The sequence below is a fragment of the Hakea prostrata genome, chromosome 10 (assembly GCF_041222555.1).
Source record: "Hakea prostrata isolate BN-2017 chromosome 10, UWA_Hpros_2, whole genome shotgun sequence".
NCBI classification, from domain to species: Eukaryota; Viridiplantae; Streptophyta; class Magnoliopsida; order Proteales; family Proteaceae; genus Hakea; species Hakea prostrata.
Window position 1 is genome coordinate 14184412 of NC_142609.1, and position 20049 is coordinate 14204460.

The 20049-nt window shown below is 39.1% G+C and overlaps 1 protein-coding gene across 4 annotated transcripts; it reads left to right on the top strand.

The window, feature by feature from the left end:
- The first annotated feature begins 697 nt into the window (after positions 1-697).
- LOC149002055 (uncharacterized) lies at positions 698-13549 on the top strand. Of its 4 annotated transcripts, none has more exons than XM_089137255.1 (6): positions 698-968; positions 2563-2754; positions 8352-8703; positions 8781-9284; positions 11833-12333; positions 12423-13549. In XM_089137255.1, the coding sequence occupies exons 3-6, from the start codon at positions 8353-8355 to the stop codon at positions 12948-12950; spliced, it is 1884 nt and encodes a 627-aa protein (XP_088993381.1). In that variant the 5' UTR covers positions 698-968; positions 2563-2754; position 8352; the 3' UTR covers positions 12951-13549. The 4 variants fall into 4 exon arrangements, with proteins under 4 accessions (XP_088993381.1, XP_088993384.1, XP_088993385.1 ...); XM_089137258.1 differs by having other exon boundaries at positions 2566-2754; XM_089137259.1 differs by having other exon boundaries at positions 2653-2754.
- Positions 13550-20049: the final 6500 nt, after the last annotated feature.

A 20049-nucleotide genomic window follows, 5' to 3' on the forward strand; every position in this document is an offset into this window, starting at 1 on the left:
TATGGTATCTCCTGTACCTACCTTCCAACATAGTCCAGCTTTAAGACCTTTCCTTCCTTCCAACAAGCTCTTCCATGCCCATGATGGGCTTTGACCCAACTTAGCCTCCATGAATGAGTTCCGAGGGAAATAGATGCTCTTTAAAAGGTTTGCCCATAAAGAGTTGGGGTTGGACCAAATTCTCCATGCAACTTTGGTTAAGAGAGCTGAATTTTGTAAATCTGGGTCCTTGAAACCCAGACCCCCCTTAGACTTGGGCAGGCACATTCTCTCCCAACTGATCCAGTGTATACTCTTGCTAAATTCTTGCCGTCCCCAATAAAAATTAGCAGCCTCTGATTTCAGCTCCTTGTGAGTTGACTTTGGTAGTTTGAAATGTGAGCAAGCAAAGTTGGGCATAGCAAAAGCTACAAAAAGAAAAGAGCTTGAGATCATTAAACATTGTTAGAAGGGAAAGTGACAATAGTAATTTTAAAAAAAAATAAGGTTTCTTTAGTAATTAAGCTATAATATAAGAAGGTGACAGTAATTATTCCTATTTTATTCTGGACAACGTCTCATTACCCAGTGTGGCCGCTTGAGCGGTTGAATCGGCCAATCCAAATTGTGTTGAATCGGGATTAATAGGACTGATTCTGTACGCGATTCCGGGTTCTCAGAACTTGGTAACCCGAAACGTTTTCCAAGTGGGGAAATTAATCTCGCGCAGACTTCACAGTTCCCTACTTTCCCTGGAAATCACCGTTTTCGTCAAAACAAACAGAGGCACGAAAGTGCAGATACCATCCCAATTTCACAAATTTTTTTCCCAAGCTTCAAACATAGAACCGTTGAGCTCACATTCAAGAACAACTAAGACTCTGTTGATTCTCGTCGAAAGAGCCTGAAGGTATTCTCTGCGCAAAGAACCATGGCTGGTTCTCGTCCTTCGCTTTCCTCCCGTGACTGCTTGTGTATAACAGCTTAAAGTACGTCCGTCCACCTCTGTTTTTTTTATATCTCTTTTTTTTTTTGGTGCTTTGTACGATCTGATTTCATTGATATGGACTTCTCTTTGCAGTCATACTGGAATTCTAGGGTTTATAATGTTGTTGATTTGAGTATAATTTGTTGCATTCGCTTGGTTTGTAACTGAATAATCATTACGGCAAAATTGGCTGTAAAAGAGATAATTAACTGCTGAAACATATCACGGCTCAAAAAAAAATTTAATTGTTATGCTCAAACTTGTCATTTGCATTTGCATTGCTGCTCAAAATTTTAGTTGTATTTGTTTTACTTCTACTACAACTCAATTTTGTACATACCTGATTCATATTGGGCGGGTTTTGCAATCCTTTTCTTCAGACGCAACCATGGAGAATTTAGATGAGTATTTTATCCTACATTACAGAAAAGCCACCACGTAACTTTTGGAGGAGAGAAATGCCTGTAGATATTTATACCTGTTCTCAGTTGCGTGCTGGAGGTTCTAAATTTCCACCTGAATTCCAGAATTAGCTGAAATATGTCTTTTTCCCTCTGTGTGGACATTGAAATCAAGGGCCGTGGGAGATAGAATTGATACAATGCTTTATCAATGATGGGAAGTTCGTTTTGGTTGAAATATTGATGTTTCACATTCATCAAGTCTAGTTGCCAAATTTCCACCTATGTACAAATCAGATTGAACTCAGGGAGATTTGAAAGTTGTACCTCTTAGAAGAAGAAGAGGATTTTCTAAATATTTGAACATTCAATCATTTTAAGGAGATCTATGCTAGATTAGAAATACATTCCTTCTGTTACTGGCACACTATGTTGAAGGTGTAGAAAACTGTCTGGGGTTATCATCTCCTTGTCCTGAATTTCATTACAATTGAATGGTTGAAATCTTTACTAGGACTGGAGAAATTTTCTAAGGATCTGTTTGTTTTCTATGATGCCCTCTTCTAATACTCTGTTTGTGAAAGCCCATCATAGCAGACCCCTTCTTAGTTCTACAATAAGCACAAAAGGCAAGTAATATCATCAAACATGTATGCAGCTAATCTGGCTGAGGTTTGCAAACCAGCCCCATCCCACCCAAAAAAAGAAAGGAAGCACAAGAGGATAAAATAGGAAAAGCTAAGGATTCTTATAAAATTATACATAATTTAAATGAGAGCAAACACTAAGACTCTTACCTATATTTTAGGTCCTTAAAAGAGCCAACTCCCCCCCCCCCCCAAAAAAAAAAATAAAAAAAAAAAAAAAAAAAAAAAACCAAAAGTGCAGTACATGTGTAATCCAAACCCAAGGTTTATTTCCACTGAAGCTAGTCCATTTGTCTGATGTGTCTTCTTCATTCTTCCTTCTAAAAATGTGCGTGGTATGATGTTTGAATTTGAGTTTTGTTTTTGGAAGTGAGCATAAAAATGTTCAAGATGTTTTCCCACAAATGGAAGCTTTTCCTTTTTGTGTTTTTTTTTCTTCCCTTGATCATTTTAACTTCCAGGTTTTGCTTATTGTGCATCAGGTTCTTTCTATATTTGCTTTTTAATAATATACCTGAATAGTATTACGTTGCCTATTATCTTTTAGCAGCAACAGTATCTTCAACAGACTCATGGATGAAAACCTAGTGAACGATCAATGCCTCCAGTTGATAGATGTTCACTAATTTTGTTGTAGTTCCTCCTTCCTATCATACCAGATAATAGAGGCCGTAGATATGCATTTGGAAGGAAGAATTTTTAATTGAAGCAAGGCAAGCCTGTTGATCTAAAACTTCCAGTAAGCAATCCTTTTACCCATTTATACTGGAGTTGCACATTATTTTATGAAATGAGTTATTCACTATGATTACAGAAAGGGATAATTGTTGCAATTTCATAGTAGTTTTGATTTTCTGATATTAGCTAATGCATTTACATGAGAACTGTATATTTTTCTTCTACATTAGTTCAATGTGATGTATTTGCGCTTTTGTATGGTATCTGTACATTTAATTAAATTTTTTTTTTTTGAATAGATGGCAATTTTGGTTCTGTGAGTTCTTCACTTCTTTTTGAGTTGGGGTAATGGGTTTAATCTAATAAAATCTTGGGCCCTAATTTGTTTTTTCCAAATTAGAATGTTGCTAAAAGAGCTGCATATAGACATTAGATGTAAGGTACTAGAAAGACTAGTTGAAATGGGGAAGAAAATTTCTTCATGGCTAGTTTCATACTGACTTGTTTAGACTACTGTTTCATTATCTTATAGCAGAAACCTTGGTGAATTGCTGCAGTGGTTGCAGTAGAGAAAAACCAACTGAAGGAAGGGAATCTTTTGCTGGTTCTTTAGAGCAATACCCATGCATCTCATGGTCAATTCTCACAATCCTCTAATGTCATTAGCAAATGTTGTCTCTTCAGTGGGATTCTTGTCATTGGATTTCTCAATTGAACTTGGACCATCGATTGATTCTTCAATCACAACTTTGATTAGACTTATTCCCTTGATTTTCCAGATGTGGTTTGCCTTCTGATGATTGGATCATGCTTTACACCATATCATAGAAGTAGTTGTTAGTATTGGCAAGCTCTTGAAGGCCTCTGTCAAATTAGAAAGCTCTGTTTGGAATTTTTTGGAACCTCTCACTGATCAAGAGGAGTAAATCATATCAATCAGTGACAATGATGTACTGGGTGTGTGATAACTGTGTTGAAATTCTAAACAAAGTATAACTATAAGGGATGGCAAAATTGTAGTATCAGAATTCAACTAGAAACGAAACAAGTGAGTGACTTTTAATGTGTATGTGGAGGGGTACAGGTGGGAAAACATTTAAGACAAAGAATAGAAAGAAGGGAGGGCCATTTTGGGGAAAAATTTCATAAAGGAAAAGCACGGAACAGGGATCCTGGGGTAGGGGTTAAGGGTAAATGAGACTAGAAAGGAGGTCATTTCTGAAAATAATGGAAACAAGCCCTAAAGAGATCATACTTGGGGAGGTTTTTAATTGGAATAATGGGTTGAAAAGAGTACCCGTGGGTTTAGAAAGGGAGATGTGAATAACTTGGATTTTGAGTCTACGAACAAAGGGGATACTGTGAGGAATCTCGGAATGAAGGTCAAATCTTGACCCCAGGTGGAAGACCAAGAATTCCTCTAATCTTGACCTTCTTGATTCCTTTTTCTTTCTTGGTTCTCTATCTCAGTATCTCTTGTAGTGTCCATCTTTGGTTTTCTTTTTTCAGTCTCTCTCTCTCTCTCTGTGTGTGTGTGTGTGTGTGTGTGTGTGTGTTTGTGTTTCAGTGTACAGCGAGATACAAGGGGAAAGAGGGAAAGGTAACACAGAAGGGAAGAAGGGTTTTGGTTTCTGGTTTGTGAGGAATTTGAGTTGGGGCTTTGCAGTGTAGATGAGGGGTAGGAGGTTTTTCACTGCTGTTGGTTATTCAGCAGAACAGTAATGGAAGGATAATAATAATAATGGGCGAGATTCACTGACAGGGATATGGCTTGATACCAAGTTTGTGTAGACCTCGGGGGTTGATTTGCTATTGTCTACTTCACATAGAGAATGGTAGAACAATGAATTCAAGGGGAGAAAGAAGATCAACAAAAGAGAGGGAACACCAAAGGAGGGGGGGGGGGGGGAATGGCGCAGACTTACAGCAGTACAGCTACAGAAGCTCTTTTGAGGCACAAACTGAATTCATATATTCCAACCTGTCCCTATTGATGGGGGATTACATCATGTACAAAGAACTCAAAATATTAGAAAACAAGAGGGAACCATGATTCGATAAGAAACTAGGACACTAATTTGAATAAGGTAGCAAAATGGATTAGCAATTCAAATATCCTAACCAGCTAACTTCTCAGATAAACAAACTAACAAAGCCATTGTTTCCTCAAATATCATAAATTCCTAAATTTCTGATCCATGACTTAGACTGGAACCAGTTCATTTCTGTCTAGACATCAACTGGGTCTGGGTCTGTCTCTGTCCAATGCAGTGTATCTGCATCATGCTCCCTCCATATTCAGATCTATCCACATGTTTGGTCATTAAGTCTGTTTTTGCATCTAAGATCAATATTCTGGATTTTCAGATTGCATTATACCCAGAATAGTGGAGTATACACACTCTACCCACCCCTAATCTTATCCTGCTAAGTTTGGCTTATTGCAGACCTACTGGTTTCATTCAGATTCAGAACTTCAATTCAGTCCTATACTACTATGCAAGCCATAGAGGGGTTGGCACTGGGAGCTCCTGTAGTGACATTTGGCCTTCCAAACTAAGATTTGAGGCACTCAAATATGAGCAACCTGAAAGCACCTCAACCATCACCTTGGAACACTTCCATAGTCAAGCAACTAGTGATGGTGTTAAAATGTGTTAGATTTGAGGTCACACCTCCAGTACTGGATTTTCTATTGAAGCAAGACTTTGGGCATAAAACAAGCGTGCTTATGTGACTTAGTGAATACAGGTTCCATGGCCAAAAAGTCTTCTTTGGCTGAATACTTACCTCTGAAATTTTTTACTCTGACAACTTGTCCTGAACACCCATTGATAGCATCGATTCTTTCTGTGAGCCTCCAAATGGCCCCATAGACGACCATTCTACACTAACATAGTTGTAGTGTTGTTATACATGCTTAGATCCTCTTAGCAGCTGGAACTTGGGTTCTTTGAGTTAGCTCCTTTTTGAATTAAAACACAAGACCCTAGGCCCGTACATAACTTTATTTTCTATTCTGTTCACATTATGTAGTGTTGATATGGTTGGTACCCTTACCGAACAGCTCAAGCTTTTGGGATAAGTGGTTGGAATATGGTATCATGTGCAGGGGATATTGTATTTCCCTTTAACAGGTTTAGCTAGTGGGATAAGTGGTCTGTAATGATCTTGAAGCATGCATTGGTCCATCTTGTGTTGATACTTGATGCCAAGAGTACAAATCGTCACGAGTGTGCCTTCCCCCCCCCCCCCCCCAGGATAATCTGCCCCCTCCACCCCCTCAAGCCTCCGCCACCTCTTCCCCAACCCTCAGCCTTCCCTCCCCTGCCGGGCCTCTCTTCTTGCCTCTCCTGTGCAGCATTCCGTCGCTGGTCTCCCCCTTCGATTAATTCCCCTTTCCTTGAAGAATGGTCAGACCTTTGTATTTTGTCCCGCTGGTGCCCTTGAAGAAATCTCTGAGTGGAGTCATTGTATGTAGGCCATTTCCTTGGCTCTCCCCCCCTTTACCCATCGTCGAAGCATCCCTTACTAAACAACAGAAGCCCTCTGGAATGCTTGACACCTTTCTGCTCAATCACGGATTTTTTCTTTTCAAATTTTCAGACAATGCATATAAGGCTAGGGCTCTTGATGGAGGTCCCTGGATAGTGGGGAAGAAGCCCATCTTCTTCAGGCAATGGCATTGCGAATTGTGCCTCACGCATGAGGATTTCTCTTCCACTTCTTTGGTATCTTTCCCTGGGCTCCCTCTCCATTATTGGTGCTCCAAAGGTCTCATCCTTGGTTCTGCTCTAGGCACCTTGCTTCACTCAGACACGAAAACGATGTTGAAGGACCGCTGGTCATTTGCTCAGATTTGCGTGAAATCTCGGCATCCTCCCCTCTCCCCTCTGTGATTTCCATCAAGTTAGGAGGATTTGCCTTCACCCAAGAGGTATGTTACGACTGGCATCCTCCCCACTGCCTATGGTGCAATTCATTTGGTCACTCCACTTTTGTGGAGAAGTAGCCTAATCCAAGGATCCCTGTGGTTTCACCTTGCGACAACACTGCTCAGATCCTCCATTGGCAGGATGGCTTGACAGTTACTGACCTTCGTGTCCATGCCAATCCCAATTGGTTTGCCCCCTTATTGTCCAATAGGTTTGCTCCCTCATTCCCCTATGAATCTGATCTTGACCCATCACCACCTCTTGCTGTTTAGCCCCTCTCTGTTGCTACCATTGATGGCTCTGCCTCCCCTTCTACGAATCCTGCTGCCAACTCTGCTGTCCCTCCTTTGGATCCTGCCATTGCCGTTTGTTCAAACCCTTCTTCCTCTTCCGTCTTTGTCAATTCTCTTCTCCGAGATTCTTCTCTTGCCGTTGATTCCGCTGCCATTGTAGCACCTTTTTCTGGGTCTCTTGCCAAGACCTCTCTTTTTTCTGGTCTTCCCATTGCTGTAGTGCTTTCCTCTGATACAGGTCTGCCCCATAGTTCTCTCTCCTCTCCCCCCGCTCCCCTTTTGTCGCTTTCCATATCCTAGAAATCCCTCCTTTCCTCCGTGTTCCCGGTTTTTCCTGTTTTCCCTCTCCTAATTCTCTCCTCTTGAACCCTTGATTGGGTTGGGCCAACCCCCTAGTTGCTTCAACCCGCTCGGCCTGCCCTCTTCTCTTTCACCTCTCAATTCCTTCTCTGGGCCAGGGGGCCCCTTGATGGACCTGTCGGCCTAGGTTTCTGTTTCTAGATCCCTTTCCTTATCCCATCTGGGCCACCCCACCCCCCCCCCCCCCCAAAAAAAAAAAAAAAAAAAAAAAAAAGCATGCCCATCCTTGCCCTGCCTCCTTCCCTTGGCCTATCCCATCTCCTTCTCCTGATCAATGTTTGGGCAATGCATTTCACAATGACCTTGAGGACTCTTGCTCTTCTACACTCCCTCCCCTTCCCTGCGGGATTGCAGGCAAAGTAGGTGGGCTACTAGAGGTTGTCACAATCTCGACAAAGATTTCATTGTGGAGCTCAATTCTTCAAAGAAGAAGAAGAAGAAAAATCGAAAACACTAGCCTCTCTCTTGGTGTTTGTCCCAGCTTTATGGTCTTTTTTTCTTATTGTTTTGTCATATTTCAGTGTTGCTTTGCTTTTAGCCATTTGGTATGGTTGGGCACTTGGGCTTAGCCCTTGTCCCTTGTATTCCCCCCCCCCCTTTTTTTCCCTCCCCTTTGCTTAATGATTTTGTTCATTCATCCAAAAAAAAGTAGTACAAGAAAAATTAATCAATTCATTGTTAGTGATTGAGTAGTTGGCACATAATGGTGAGACTGAAGATTGTTTAGAGCTTCTGTTAATATCATGAGCACAGCTTAGGTATTGTGAAGGCGATGCATATGAACCAACTTGATTTCATTTACTGGATGTTTAGTTGTAATGTAGTGAAAGTTTCCATTTTTGTTTTAGTTTTTCCCTTATCTGTGCAGCAAACCTCAATTTTGTAGCTGTGCAGTTAATTGATTCTTGCTGAAACTCTTCTGGCAGTTATTTTTGATTAACTATAGATCCCTAGACTGAGGAACTGTGCAGTCTGACCTTGGATTACATTTACCTCTTGAATATCTTGTTATGCTGATCTTCTGCAGTGATAAATATTGCTTGGTTGTTACCTCATCTGTCAACTTTCAGGATGGATCCTAATTCATCTCAGCTTCGGAAATGGAACACAAGGGAGAAAGCAAAAAATATGATGTGGACAAATGAAATGGACCGTTGCCTCACAAAGGCTCTTGTGCAACAAGTGAAAAAGGGAAATAAAATAGATAAAAGTTTAACATCTACTGCATATACAGCTGCCGTTGAAGTATTGAATACAAAATTTGCACTTGACTTGAACAAAGAACACATAAGGAATCGACTTAAAACATGGAAGAAACAATATGCTGTATTGAAGGAGCTCCTTGCCCAAAATGGGTTTCAATGGGATGAAAGACAGAAGATGGTTGTTGCAAATGATTCTGTATGGAATGAATACATTAAGGTAAGAATTTTATATTGTTTACTGGAAAAACGCATGGTGCTTATGAATATTTGCTAATCAACTAATATTCCTGACAGTCCAATCCTGATGCTAAGGCCCTTCGGTCGAGATTCATAGAAAACTATAATGACTGGTGTATGATATTGGGTGATTATCAGCCTACTGTGAGCTCTTACAGGACCAAAGTTGAAGCTGATGTGGACCTGACTACTGATGAGGACTATTATGTAGATGATGCTGATATGTTCCAGATCTGCAATGGTAGCTCAAAAGATAAGAGTAAAAACCTGATGTGGACAAATGAAATGGACCGTTGTCTCACTAATACTCTGGTAGAACTAGTGAAACAGAGTAACGCAAATGACAGTGTTTTGAATAATGCTGCATATGCTACCGCAGCTACTACTTTAAATGAAAATTTTGGACTTGATTTGATGAGAGACCATGTTTGGGATCGGCTTAAAACCTGGAGGAAACAGTATGGAATTATGAAGGAACTTCTTTCTCAGAGTGGGTTTGAGTGGAATGAGGAACAAAAGATGGTCATTGCAAAGGATTCTGTGTGGAATGACTACATCAAGGTGCGTGAAATATTGGGGATCTTTTTCTTTCATTTATGAAGTGTATCTGTGTATGCAGTGATTATAAGTACTTCTATTTTAAACTATATATGTTATTTGAATGGAAGGCCCATTTCATCTTGTATGATCCATAGTTTTTATTTTGTTTTTGTTTTTGTTTTCACCATTGTTAACATGTACTGATGGAGTTTTCTTATATTTTATTTTTTTAAGTAAGCACTTGTATCTGACTCAACTCAGTTTTTTAAGACTGCTTAGGAAAACTCCCCCCAGACTCTGCTTGTGCGGAAGCCATTGGCACCCGGTTTGCCGCGTTTTTTCTTACGTGTGCTCTTCACTAAATTTTGAAATAATGGTTTTTATGAGATGAAAATAAACTTATATGTTCTGTAAAGTATATAATATAGAACAAAAGATAATTTGCAAGCTTCCCCTGATTACTGACTTGAGTCAGATGATAAACAGTGTCTTTTTTCCTTCTCTAATACCTCTACTATATGGCCCGATTAAGACCATGCCTGTTAATGCGTCAAGGTGTCAGGGCGATCCTAGTCGGTGGAGAAGGTTCCTAACTGCTTTGGTGACAAATGCACTCAAATATTGACCTTTATTATATGTATATTTTTTAATTTCTCCTCCTTTCTAACGTTATTTAGTCTGTTTACGTGAAAGTTATATGCTATATCATAAAAAATCAATATAGAACTAGAAGACAGAAGAACTGAACAAGCAAGCCAATGGATGTTTGAAACAGTTAAAACAGACAGCTTGTGTTATTCCTGGAATTGGTCATTGTCATAGTATACCTAGTCTCATATTACTGAAATGGGTTCCAAAGTGCATAGAGTTAGAGATATAGGTATGATCTAATGCTCATGTTGGTGCTTTAGATTTATCAAAACCGGAAAAATACCTAAATCAACCTTAGGAATTGTAGCTTACAGAACAAGCTCCTGAACCTCCTCTTCCTGCAATTGCTCGGCATAAATCACAGTGACTAAATCCTGTGCCATTTTTAAACTACAAAGACAAAGAATGCAAATAAAGAAGATAGAGAGAGGAGGATGCTGATATATGCATCATAAACCATTAGTGGAGTTTGTCCTTCAATATCAATGGAGAACAAATGATGTGAAGAACCTCTAATTCAGTGATGGAATTTCTCCAAGGCTTCAACTGGAGAGAGGAAAAATAGATTGCTGGTGTAGGCAGTGGAGCTTTTCCAATGCTTTAGCCAAAGAAAGGAAAAATGGGTTACAGGCTTTATCAAGTTGGATTTATATTATTTTGCCACGCCTATTCTTAACATATTGGCAAAATTCGTGACTCAGCTTGACTAGCTCTGCCTTGTCTGAGTCAATTTTTTTTAAAAGAATGAGTCTTGAGTCACAAAATCTGGTTCTTCAACTGTGCTCGAAGGTCCTATCATAAGCTAATTTTTTAACATAAAAACTCCTTTCTTTCCTTAAACTGGACCTAGGAATCTGAATAAGGATCAATCAACCAAATGAATTATGGGTTAACTCTGAAACTTAAACTAAACAAAATAGTTAATTTTAATTTCGTATGCTATCTCTGAACCCCTATTCTAGGCCCATAGAGAAGGTCCATTCACATTAAACCTAAGGGACCAAGGGTCCATAGCCTTGACAAGCCAACCTTTGGCTTAACTGAGGGAAAAACATTCTATTTTAGTGGTGGACCTGCACCATTAATTCAATAAAATTCAAATTGAGAAGTTTTTCAATTGTTACCGAAAATAGAAGTTGCGTATTTCCCCAATAAACATAAATTCTAAATATTCTGCATATTGACCCTCTGCAGACCCTTCTAAGTGTAGGAGCCTTGTGCATCATCCTACTGAACAAGAACATGTTTGGGACCCAGTTCATCTTGATTTGGATACTGCACTGGGTTTGGGGGTCTTAAACATTCATTGGCCTGTGAAATGTCGGCAGGGTTGAAGATTTCAATGCCGACCATGATTTTGACCTGCTAGAAACCAGAATTTGGTGAAGACCAGGGACAATTTATAGGCTTTAGGTTAACAGGAGTTTACGCAGGGTACATTAAATGTTTGTAGTTGCTCCTAAGGTCCATTTGTTCTGATGCATGTATATGTAGCATGGATGTGCACATTGTCATTTATTGGTTGCCTTGTGTTAATGAGTTTGATTTTTTTTAATGTATTTACTGCCCGGCAAACATATGGTTTATACTTGCTTTCTGCCATTTCAATTATTAAAAAGATTGGAGCCTACTAAGACCGTTGCATGAAAGAAGAGGAATAAAAGAACAAAAAGAGGTTTTGGTGTGATTGGTCATCAGTTAAGTAGTTAGTCTATATGTTCATTTTATGGCTTTTCCCTCACTAAAACTCTATTGGATCTGATACACATTTTTAATATCCTAGCAATTCCTTACCTAGATCTACCTGCCTCTGCTTGAAACACCTTGGATTGTGAACGTCTTCTGACAACACTGATTATGACCCGCCTGTTATTTTCGACCTAGTGTTAATTGCTAATCAAAACTCTATTGGCCGCAGACACATCCTGATGCCAATGCTTTCCGGGCAAGGTACATTGAAAACTATGATGAATTGTGCCTCATCTTTGGCAGTGATCAGTTCTCTGAAAGTTGTTCTAGAAATGGCATGGAACTTGATGTCGACTTGCCTGCTGAGAATGGTGGTCTAGAGACTGTTGATCCATGCAACACTAGGGGTGATGACCCAAAGGAGAAAGGAAAGTATGTAGTTTGGACAAATGAAATGGATCGTTGCCTCACGGAGGTATTGGTAGATCAAGTGAAGAAGGGGAACAAAAAGGAGAAATTTTTAAACAATGTCGCATACCTAGCTGCTGTAAAAGCATTAAATGAAAGATTTTCTCTCAACTTGAGCAAGGAGCATGTGAGAAATAGGCTTAAAACTTGGAAAAAGCAATATGGAGTGCTGAAGGAACTGCTTTCTGTTAGTGGGTTCCAGTGGGATGATGAGCGGAAGATGGTTGTTGCACATGACTCTAGATGGAATGAGTACCTTAAGGTGCTGCAACATTTTGGTCAGATCTATTATTAATATTTAGTACTCAATGATAATAGGTATACTTGCTTACTTACGTTTGATGCCTACAGGAACATCAGGATGCCAGGGTTATCCGAGGTAAAGTTGTTGAGAACTATGATGAGTTACGTATTATCTTTGGCAACGATCAAACAATTGGAAGTCATTCGAGAAATGGAGTTGATAATGAGGAACATGTTGAGGTTGCGGATCAGTGCATGTCAGTGGATAATTTCATATACCCTGCTGACATTGGTGAGGGCATGGAGGAGTCAACCCAGCAGACTGGTGCTCAACCTGCTTCATCATCACGCTCCAAAAGGCCCTTAAAGAAACGTGGCAATGAGATGCTATTGGAAACCATGAGTGCCATGGCCACAAATATTGGAAGAATAGCAGATGCACTGGGGCAAAATAGCAGAACAGTGAACTTTGATGAGCTGTTTGATATGGTTCAGAAGATACCAGGTTTTGACGACGATCTTATTATTGAAGCATGCGAATATCTCTCTATTGATGAGAAGAAGGCTATGATGTTCTTAAAATTAAATGAGAGGCTAAGAAGAATTTGGTTGTTAAAAAGATTACGCGGTCAGTGATTAGGATACTTTGCCCAAGCTTTGATTTCACATTTGTTTGGTCATTGTTCATGTGGATGGTTTGTACATAAGTTTTCCCCCCCCATTGCAAGGCCTTATTTAAATTTGTAATAAGACACATTTCTTTTAAAGCTTTTTAGGTATTCTTGTTGAGAGTGATTTCTGTTGGAGATTGTTTACTATCAGGTTGGATTTTTTTCTGTTTTGGTGGGGTGGGGGATGAAACTAAAATAGACTAGGATTAGGATTATAACTAAGAAATTCCTAGCACCCCTAGTTACAGATGTGGCTGATTTAGACCTCGTAGTCAAAAGCATATGCTGGTCATTTACCATATGATCTAAATCTAAAGACTCTAAAAGAGAGCATGAAAGACAGTAGAGCTTCCAGGGTTTTGCTAAAATTCTTTTTTTTCAGCCACAAGTTGGGAGATTTGCTGAATCTGTCCAAATGGCTTCATGAAGTTAAATTCAGCTCTGTGATCTGTTTGAGCCAATATTATCTTTCGTTGGCGTCTAGTTTCTCTTAAAAACTGCTATTGGATGATCTTTCTCTTCTCTGTCTACTATTATTTTGTCTTCATGGCCGTTAGCAAGACTTGACGCTTCTCAACCACACAACATGAGTGGGATTTATATGGAACTTTTGATTGATTTTATCAATATTCAGTAGTGGGTTCTACTCTTGTTGTGTGGTTGAGAAGCATCAATGGAGTATATTGGTCTCCCTTGACAAAGAGGTGATCCAAACTCCGTCAACAACCCTAGCCTGGTGACCCAGTCCCTAAAATATGTCGATTTTCCACTATCTAGAATCAGTCTTTTTCACATGACACGATAGAAAATGAAGCAGATGTGTTTGTTGAACCACATAATTCTCCTATCCTAATGACGGGGTAGGGGAACCTAGATCCTCTATATGTTAGCTTAAAGGCCTTTGCTCCCCTCACCTCTTCATTGTACATTAAGAGGGGAGTTAATGGGAGAGACACTGGAAGTCCGACCTCTAAATTGTTTTGTCAGAACTCAAAGGTGGATCCTGTGGATCCCCTCCTAATACATGGTTAAAAAATGTGTTGGGAATACAAACATCAACTCTGATGGGTAGAGAATCTAGACTCACAAATGAATAGTTCGTCTGAAATCCAAATAACAATGAGTACTAGCTTGCTAATTGTGGTAGAGATGGGCAATTACAAATTAAATAACACAACTTGTTGACTTGAGCGGTGATGTGGCCGGCGTCCTTCCATTGGGCTTGGAGCTCGACTTCAATGCTGTGAACGGTCGATATCTGTTTCTGAAAAGTGTAAAAACACACTTTTAGAAAATGAATAGTCAAGATCGAAATCTCGGTCAAGATCTCAATCTCGACCGTTCGCTGCAGGTGCAACACATTAATTGCGCAGCACCCAAACAATTTCATTGAGCTTGGGAGCAAGAAGAGAATCTCTATAGATTACGCTGTCTTAGATAAATTACAATGAAAATAATCATTTACGTTCTGAAAGTTAAGAGAAGTAATTATCTTCTTATTTTTGTTGTGCTCCTAGGTGTTGATCATAGTCCCCTAAGGCCCAAGTCATTCCAAATTTGATTTTTGCAAGAGAGGTGAGCAATAATAGGATTGATTAGATTCGAAGCCACAACTTGAGTCTTATGACTCATTGGGTTCACATTGCGAGAGCCCCTTCAAAAAAAAGTATCATACTAGTTATATGTGAATAGATTATGTTGATAAGAAATGTGAATCTCCCATATAGGATATCCTAAGGCTGTTTGCATTTTCTTATTTTCATAAAATAGTTGGATTTTTCTTTCCCCTTTTTTTTTTGTTTTGGTTTCTGACGGTAGAAATATAGGATATGCAAACTTGCTAAGTTGGCAGAACCACATTTGTAGGACACATTAAAAGCACCGTGTTGAGGAAATAAATGAGCTGAACCCACAACCTTAGGATAAGGTCAAATCGTTTATTTACATGGGGAGGGAATTTTCTTACTTACATGGTTGAATTATTGACACGTGTTTTTTTCGTCCAAAATAAGATGACCTGGGTGGGTGAGAATCTGAGGCATATATTCTTTGAGAGTCTGAGATTCTCATCTTTGCTTGATTATGTCAGGTTCGGGGACAAGTATTACTCATGCACAGACTGGATGTTGTGTTGGCCAAATGTTAGCGGTCATGTATAGTTGTTCTTCTTCCATCTTTGTGTGTGTGTGGTGTGTGTGAATAGATTATGTTGAAAAGAAATGCGAATTATTCCCCCCCCCCCCCCAAAAAAAAAAAAAAAAAACCTAATGTGAAATTGAGCTTGTTTATTTCCTGAAGTGGCCTATGTATGTAGTATGCACCTTATAATATGAGGAGGAAATATAAGATAAGCAAACTTGTTGAGCTAGCACAACCACAATTCTAGAGCGCACGTTAAAAATTAACACTAGCACAGGAAATAAATGAGCTAAAACATACCTACCATCTTGGGAAGAATTCTTGGTGAGTCTGAAACTCTCATCTTCAGATATGGCGGTCACCGTAATGTATTTTGTGTTTGTTGGAGCATGTGAGGTTCAGGGGCAAGTGTTATGTGTGTCGTGTGGTCCAAGTTTTAGTAGCCATGCATGAATTTTAATTCTTTTATCCGTCAAGGTAGAAGTATGTGTTTCTTTCACTTTTTTTTTTATTGCGAGCCCAGTTCTGAGTTCTAATAAAATGAAGTAGAAGTGGGTCCCACATGGCTCCTATCCCAATAGTGTGATAGAAATACGGAAAGAGCACATACCACTCCCCTAACAGAGATGTGACTCTTACGCTTATGCATAACCGTTTCTTCCTCTTTCTTCATCTTTTTGTGCGTCAAAGTGAATTCTCCAGAATGGAAGAATCATTAATCATCATTGTTGCTCCATAATCTTCCTACTCTGGTTCCACTGAAGAATGCTTCGAACTAGAGATCTGTTGACAAAGAAAACAGGTGAGAGTCAGCCGCCTTCGATTATGAAGTTAGATTCTAAGTAACACAGTTCCTCCCAAGGAGGAGTAAATGCTTGAAGAGTTGTAGCTCTCTTGGGTGGTGCAGAAGTTAATGCTAGATTAATTTGGCTTACCAGATGAAGGCTCGTATGATTGTTCTTATACATAAATGAAACACCAAGAAGGACAAAACCCTCTGCCGTTCAATCGCCATATAATTTTTGAAAGGAGATCAAGACCAAAACCAAGTTTGCACAGGAAGCCTTTGGTTTGGTGCACTCTTCATGAGGTTTGCCGAGAACTTTGCCAAATGTCTACTTTAGACATGATATGTCTCCTTCTATCCTCTCAACAAAATGGCTGGAAGCAGTGCCTAGAGATTTAGACATCTTGGTGTATCTCCTGATAAAAGCAACTCATTATATGTATATGAATGACACATTAAATGTTGAATTTGATGCTTTGATGCTCGATGCTCATGCGACTCTATAAGGCTTGTCTTGTATCCAATCACGCTCTCGTTGAGAAGTGATAGCTGAGAAGAACACAAAGGCTCAATTCCACATGTGAATTACATCAATTGGCAAACGGGGAGCGTGGTTCCAAGAACCGATAGAAGGTGATCCGAAAAGTGAATTCGGGGAAGTGCCAAAGCGGTCAATTGACTAAGCCGTAACCAGTTGTCTTTGGTTCAGACGGTTCATACCCGTTCGGAGGTCTATGACATGTTTTGGCATAACAATTATATAAGCCTATTCCTGTGCTTAAAATTTCCAGTGTGTTACAGTGAAGTTGCTTCTTTATTGATCAGATGGCTTCTTCCCCATTTTCTTCTGGTGATGCACAAACAGAGAAAGAAGAAGAAGGTGTAGGCCAAGAGTGTTAGCAACTACTGCACTCACTTCCTCAAGAAAAGGGTTGGCAAACTGCTCGTATCTACCAATACTTAGAGTCCACCCCCCCCCCCCCCGCGGGGCCCCACAGGCCCCCCCCCCTTCCCCCCCCCCCCCACCCGTGGGCCCCCCGGTGAAAAATCTTTTTGGAAATTTTTTCACAGCAAAACTATCAGAATCTATTGATAGACATTCAGAGAAATACTAGTGACTGTTTAGCTTCTTTTTGTTTCTAAATGTAGTTGTTTAGGTTTATGCCCCCAATGAGCTATTTTGATGGGCTTTAATGCTCGGACATCATTTGTAACTGTAAAGGTTGTTGTAAGTTGTAACTGAGAAGCCATGATTGACTTATGTGACCCTAAAATTATTTACTCAAAAAAAATTGTAATTAATATAAGCAATCAATTTTTGGTCCCTACTCAAGGTGACCGTTGAAGGTCCATTCATAAATTAAATATTTTTTAATATTTGATTTTCGTCTTTGCCCTACAATTATAGCATAGGAAAATTGCTCTTGGGATTGTACAGAAGCCTTTGGCATCGAGTTTATTTATTTTTTAATTCATGAAGACCGATTGGAGAAGCACTTTTATCAAATATTATTGAAGTAATATATTTATATTTATATTTTATTTGAGTAAAATATTCTTTGTAAGTAGCCAAATAACTCCCCCAACTTGAATTCAGTAACTATACAACAAAAACAACAATTCAGTGGTATACTAGTTAAATGGGATCAGCCACATACATCTTTGTCTTTCAATTAGTTTCATTCGAGGTCATGTTCTAAGACATGAATACCTTTTCTCACCATTTCTAAGGTTATTTTATGGTTAATTCTATCTCTTTTAATTCCTTTATTTTGAATTAAATCACTCTCATTTGGTTGTCATATCATCTCAAACAATTTCCGTGTAATTTATCATGCATTAGAACTAACCCTAAACTAGCTTTCTGATGAATAAAAATAATAACAATAGACCAGTCGAGTCGAACCATGATCGGTCGGTTTGTCCTGGTCAGGACCGGAGCGAATAGCTAACCCAAAGGTTACTTGAGCATGAAGAAACTTAACCATTATGGAAGATCCAACCGCTATGGTAAGAGATATGATCCCATTAAAATCAGGATAGGTGATCGTGCCTAGGAAGGAATGTGGAATAACACGGATTAAGGAAGTAAAACCCTAAGATCATACAGTCACAAACAAGACTCATTGATTAATTCGACAGTCAAGGAAGGGAGGTAAATCCTATATAAACTAAAGCCTTATACTCAACAAAGGTAATTGAATTGTTCTTCTTCCATTCTATCTCTCAATTAAGCTCTGCAACTAGCTAGGGCTCTGTGATGTTCCAACTACTAACTCAACCTTCGGAGGTGGCTTCCTGACCGCCAAGTCAGCCCACATCTGACGTTGTTTTGCAGGAATCCGATGGCTGAACGATTTTCGGATGCATCACTTTCCTATGATTACTCTTTGCTTCATCCATTTTAGTTTTACACCTCATGCATTTAATATCTTCATTTTTACCATACTAATATCTATAATTTGAATCTAATAAAAAGATTGTGAAAAGATGAAGAGTCAATTCTTTAACTCGAGAACATAGACTGGATTTTCAATGACAAGAGAAGATTTCAAGCCCTCCTGTCGATAATTATAAGGGTTTATAATTTAAGTACTCTTCTTCTTTTCTCATCTAGTATATGATTTTCAAATGCCCTTGACCCTTAAATCAAGGTAATGAAACTATTTGGGGCTAAAATTTAAAGAGCCTAAGCAAATCTAGCTTAATAGGAGGGTAACCATTTTATATGTACAGAGTTTCACCCTCAGCTCAAAGAAGATTTGAACTTTTAATATCTAATAGATTGATCATAATCAAGCATACATTTCATTGGGATGATCGGTGTTACTGAATTGCAGTCGCTTTCATTATACCATTTCTAATCACCCATTGCTTATTACAACCACCCTTGTTAGCATTTTATTTTGTACAAATACAAATATCATACAATGGCCATACAAAAAGAAGTTCCGAAAAAAAGAAGAAAAAAAATACAAGTTACAAAGATGATATATCTATATGACAATCAAGCTTTGTTTGGCTGAAGCAAAACTGCTGCCTAACCTGCCAAGAACACTTGATACAGATTTCTACTGTAATGGAAAACTGCAAGAGAAGAGAATGTTTGGTAACTAAAGAAGGGGAGAGAAAGGATGGAGAACCAGTGTAGGCATATTACATCTTAAAGTGGAGCACAGGGGTGGTTCATCAAATTTGCTCCAAGAATGAAAAACTTCAGAATGCTTCACTTCTACTCTGAAGACCTGGTCCACAGGCTGGTTCTTCAGTTTCTCTTTTGTTTTCTTTACTCCCCTCCTATACAAATTCTTTCCCCATCTGACAGGAGGACAATCAATATCACCCAAGAAACTCCTATTTTCAAAGCATAAATAACCTATATTGGTAAGGTATAGTGTACAAATATGCCCTTTTTGCCTATAATTTTCAACATACATAATCACATTTTACATATGATTGCAATATCAGAATACAGCCTCCTTGCAATGACACACCACTGTGCTTATTCATGGAGGTTCCATGTCTTGGCCACAGTTGATGTTGGTATGGCAGCAACAGGAAGTCAGTGGAGGAGAATTCTGAAACAAAGAAGGCAGCCTTGATCCAGTGACAGCAGAAGCTACAAAGTGAAAATTATATAATCTAGTTAAAACCAAACAACATGCACCTGATATTACATAATATTTCAGTATTCCTGCTACATGTTTATGACCATCAGATCTGATGTGGAACTCAAAAGAGCTTATAAATTCTTATGTAGATCTTCTCAGTTCTCACACATTCATACAGAGAGTCAGTGCTTTACATATCAGGTGTAGCCAGTTCTTTCTTGAAGATGCTGGGGGAATGTAATAGCCAGTGGTAGCAAGACTTTCATGTCTCCGCAAATAAAACCACCCCTCCCCCCCCCCACAAGTAAAAAAGGATAGTCTGACCAATGCCCAGGCACCACCACCCCAGGGAATATAATTACCATTGGATACCAAATTTTTGTTTCTCAGCAAATACCCACAAAACTTCAAAGGGAAGGAAACTCTATTTTGTGGTAAATAGAAAATTGAAGCACATTTGCTTCAAGTTCTCCAACCAAGCAGCAGGAGCAATTTGGAATCTGCTAAGTCATTTGTTCCTCTAACTC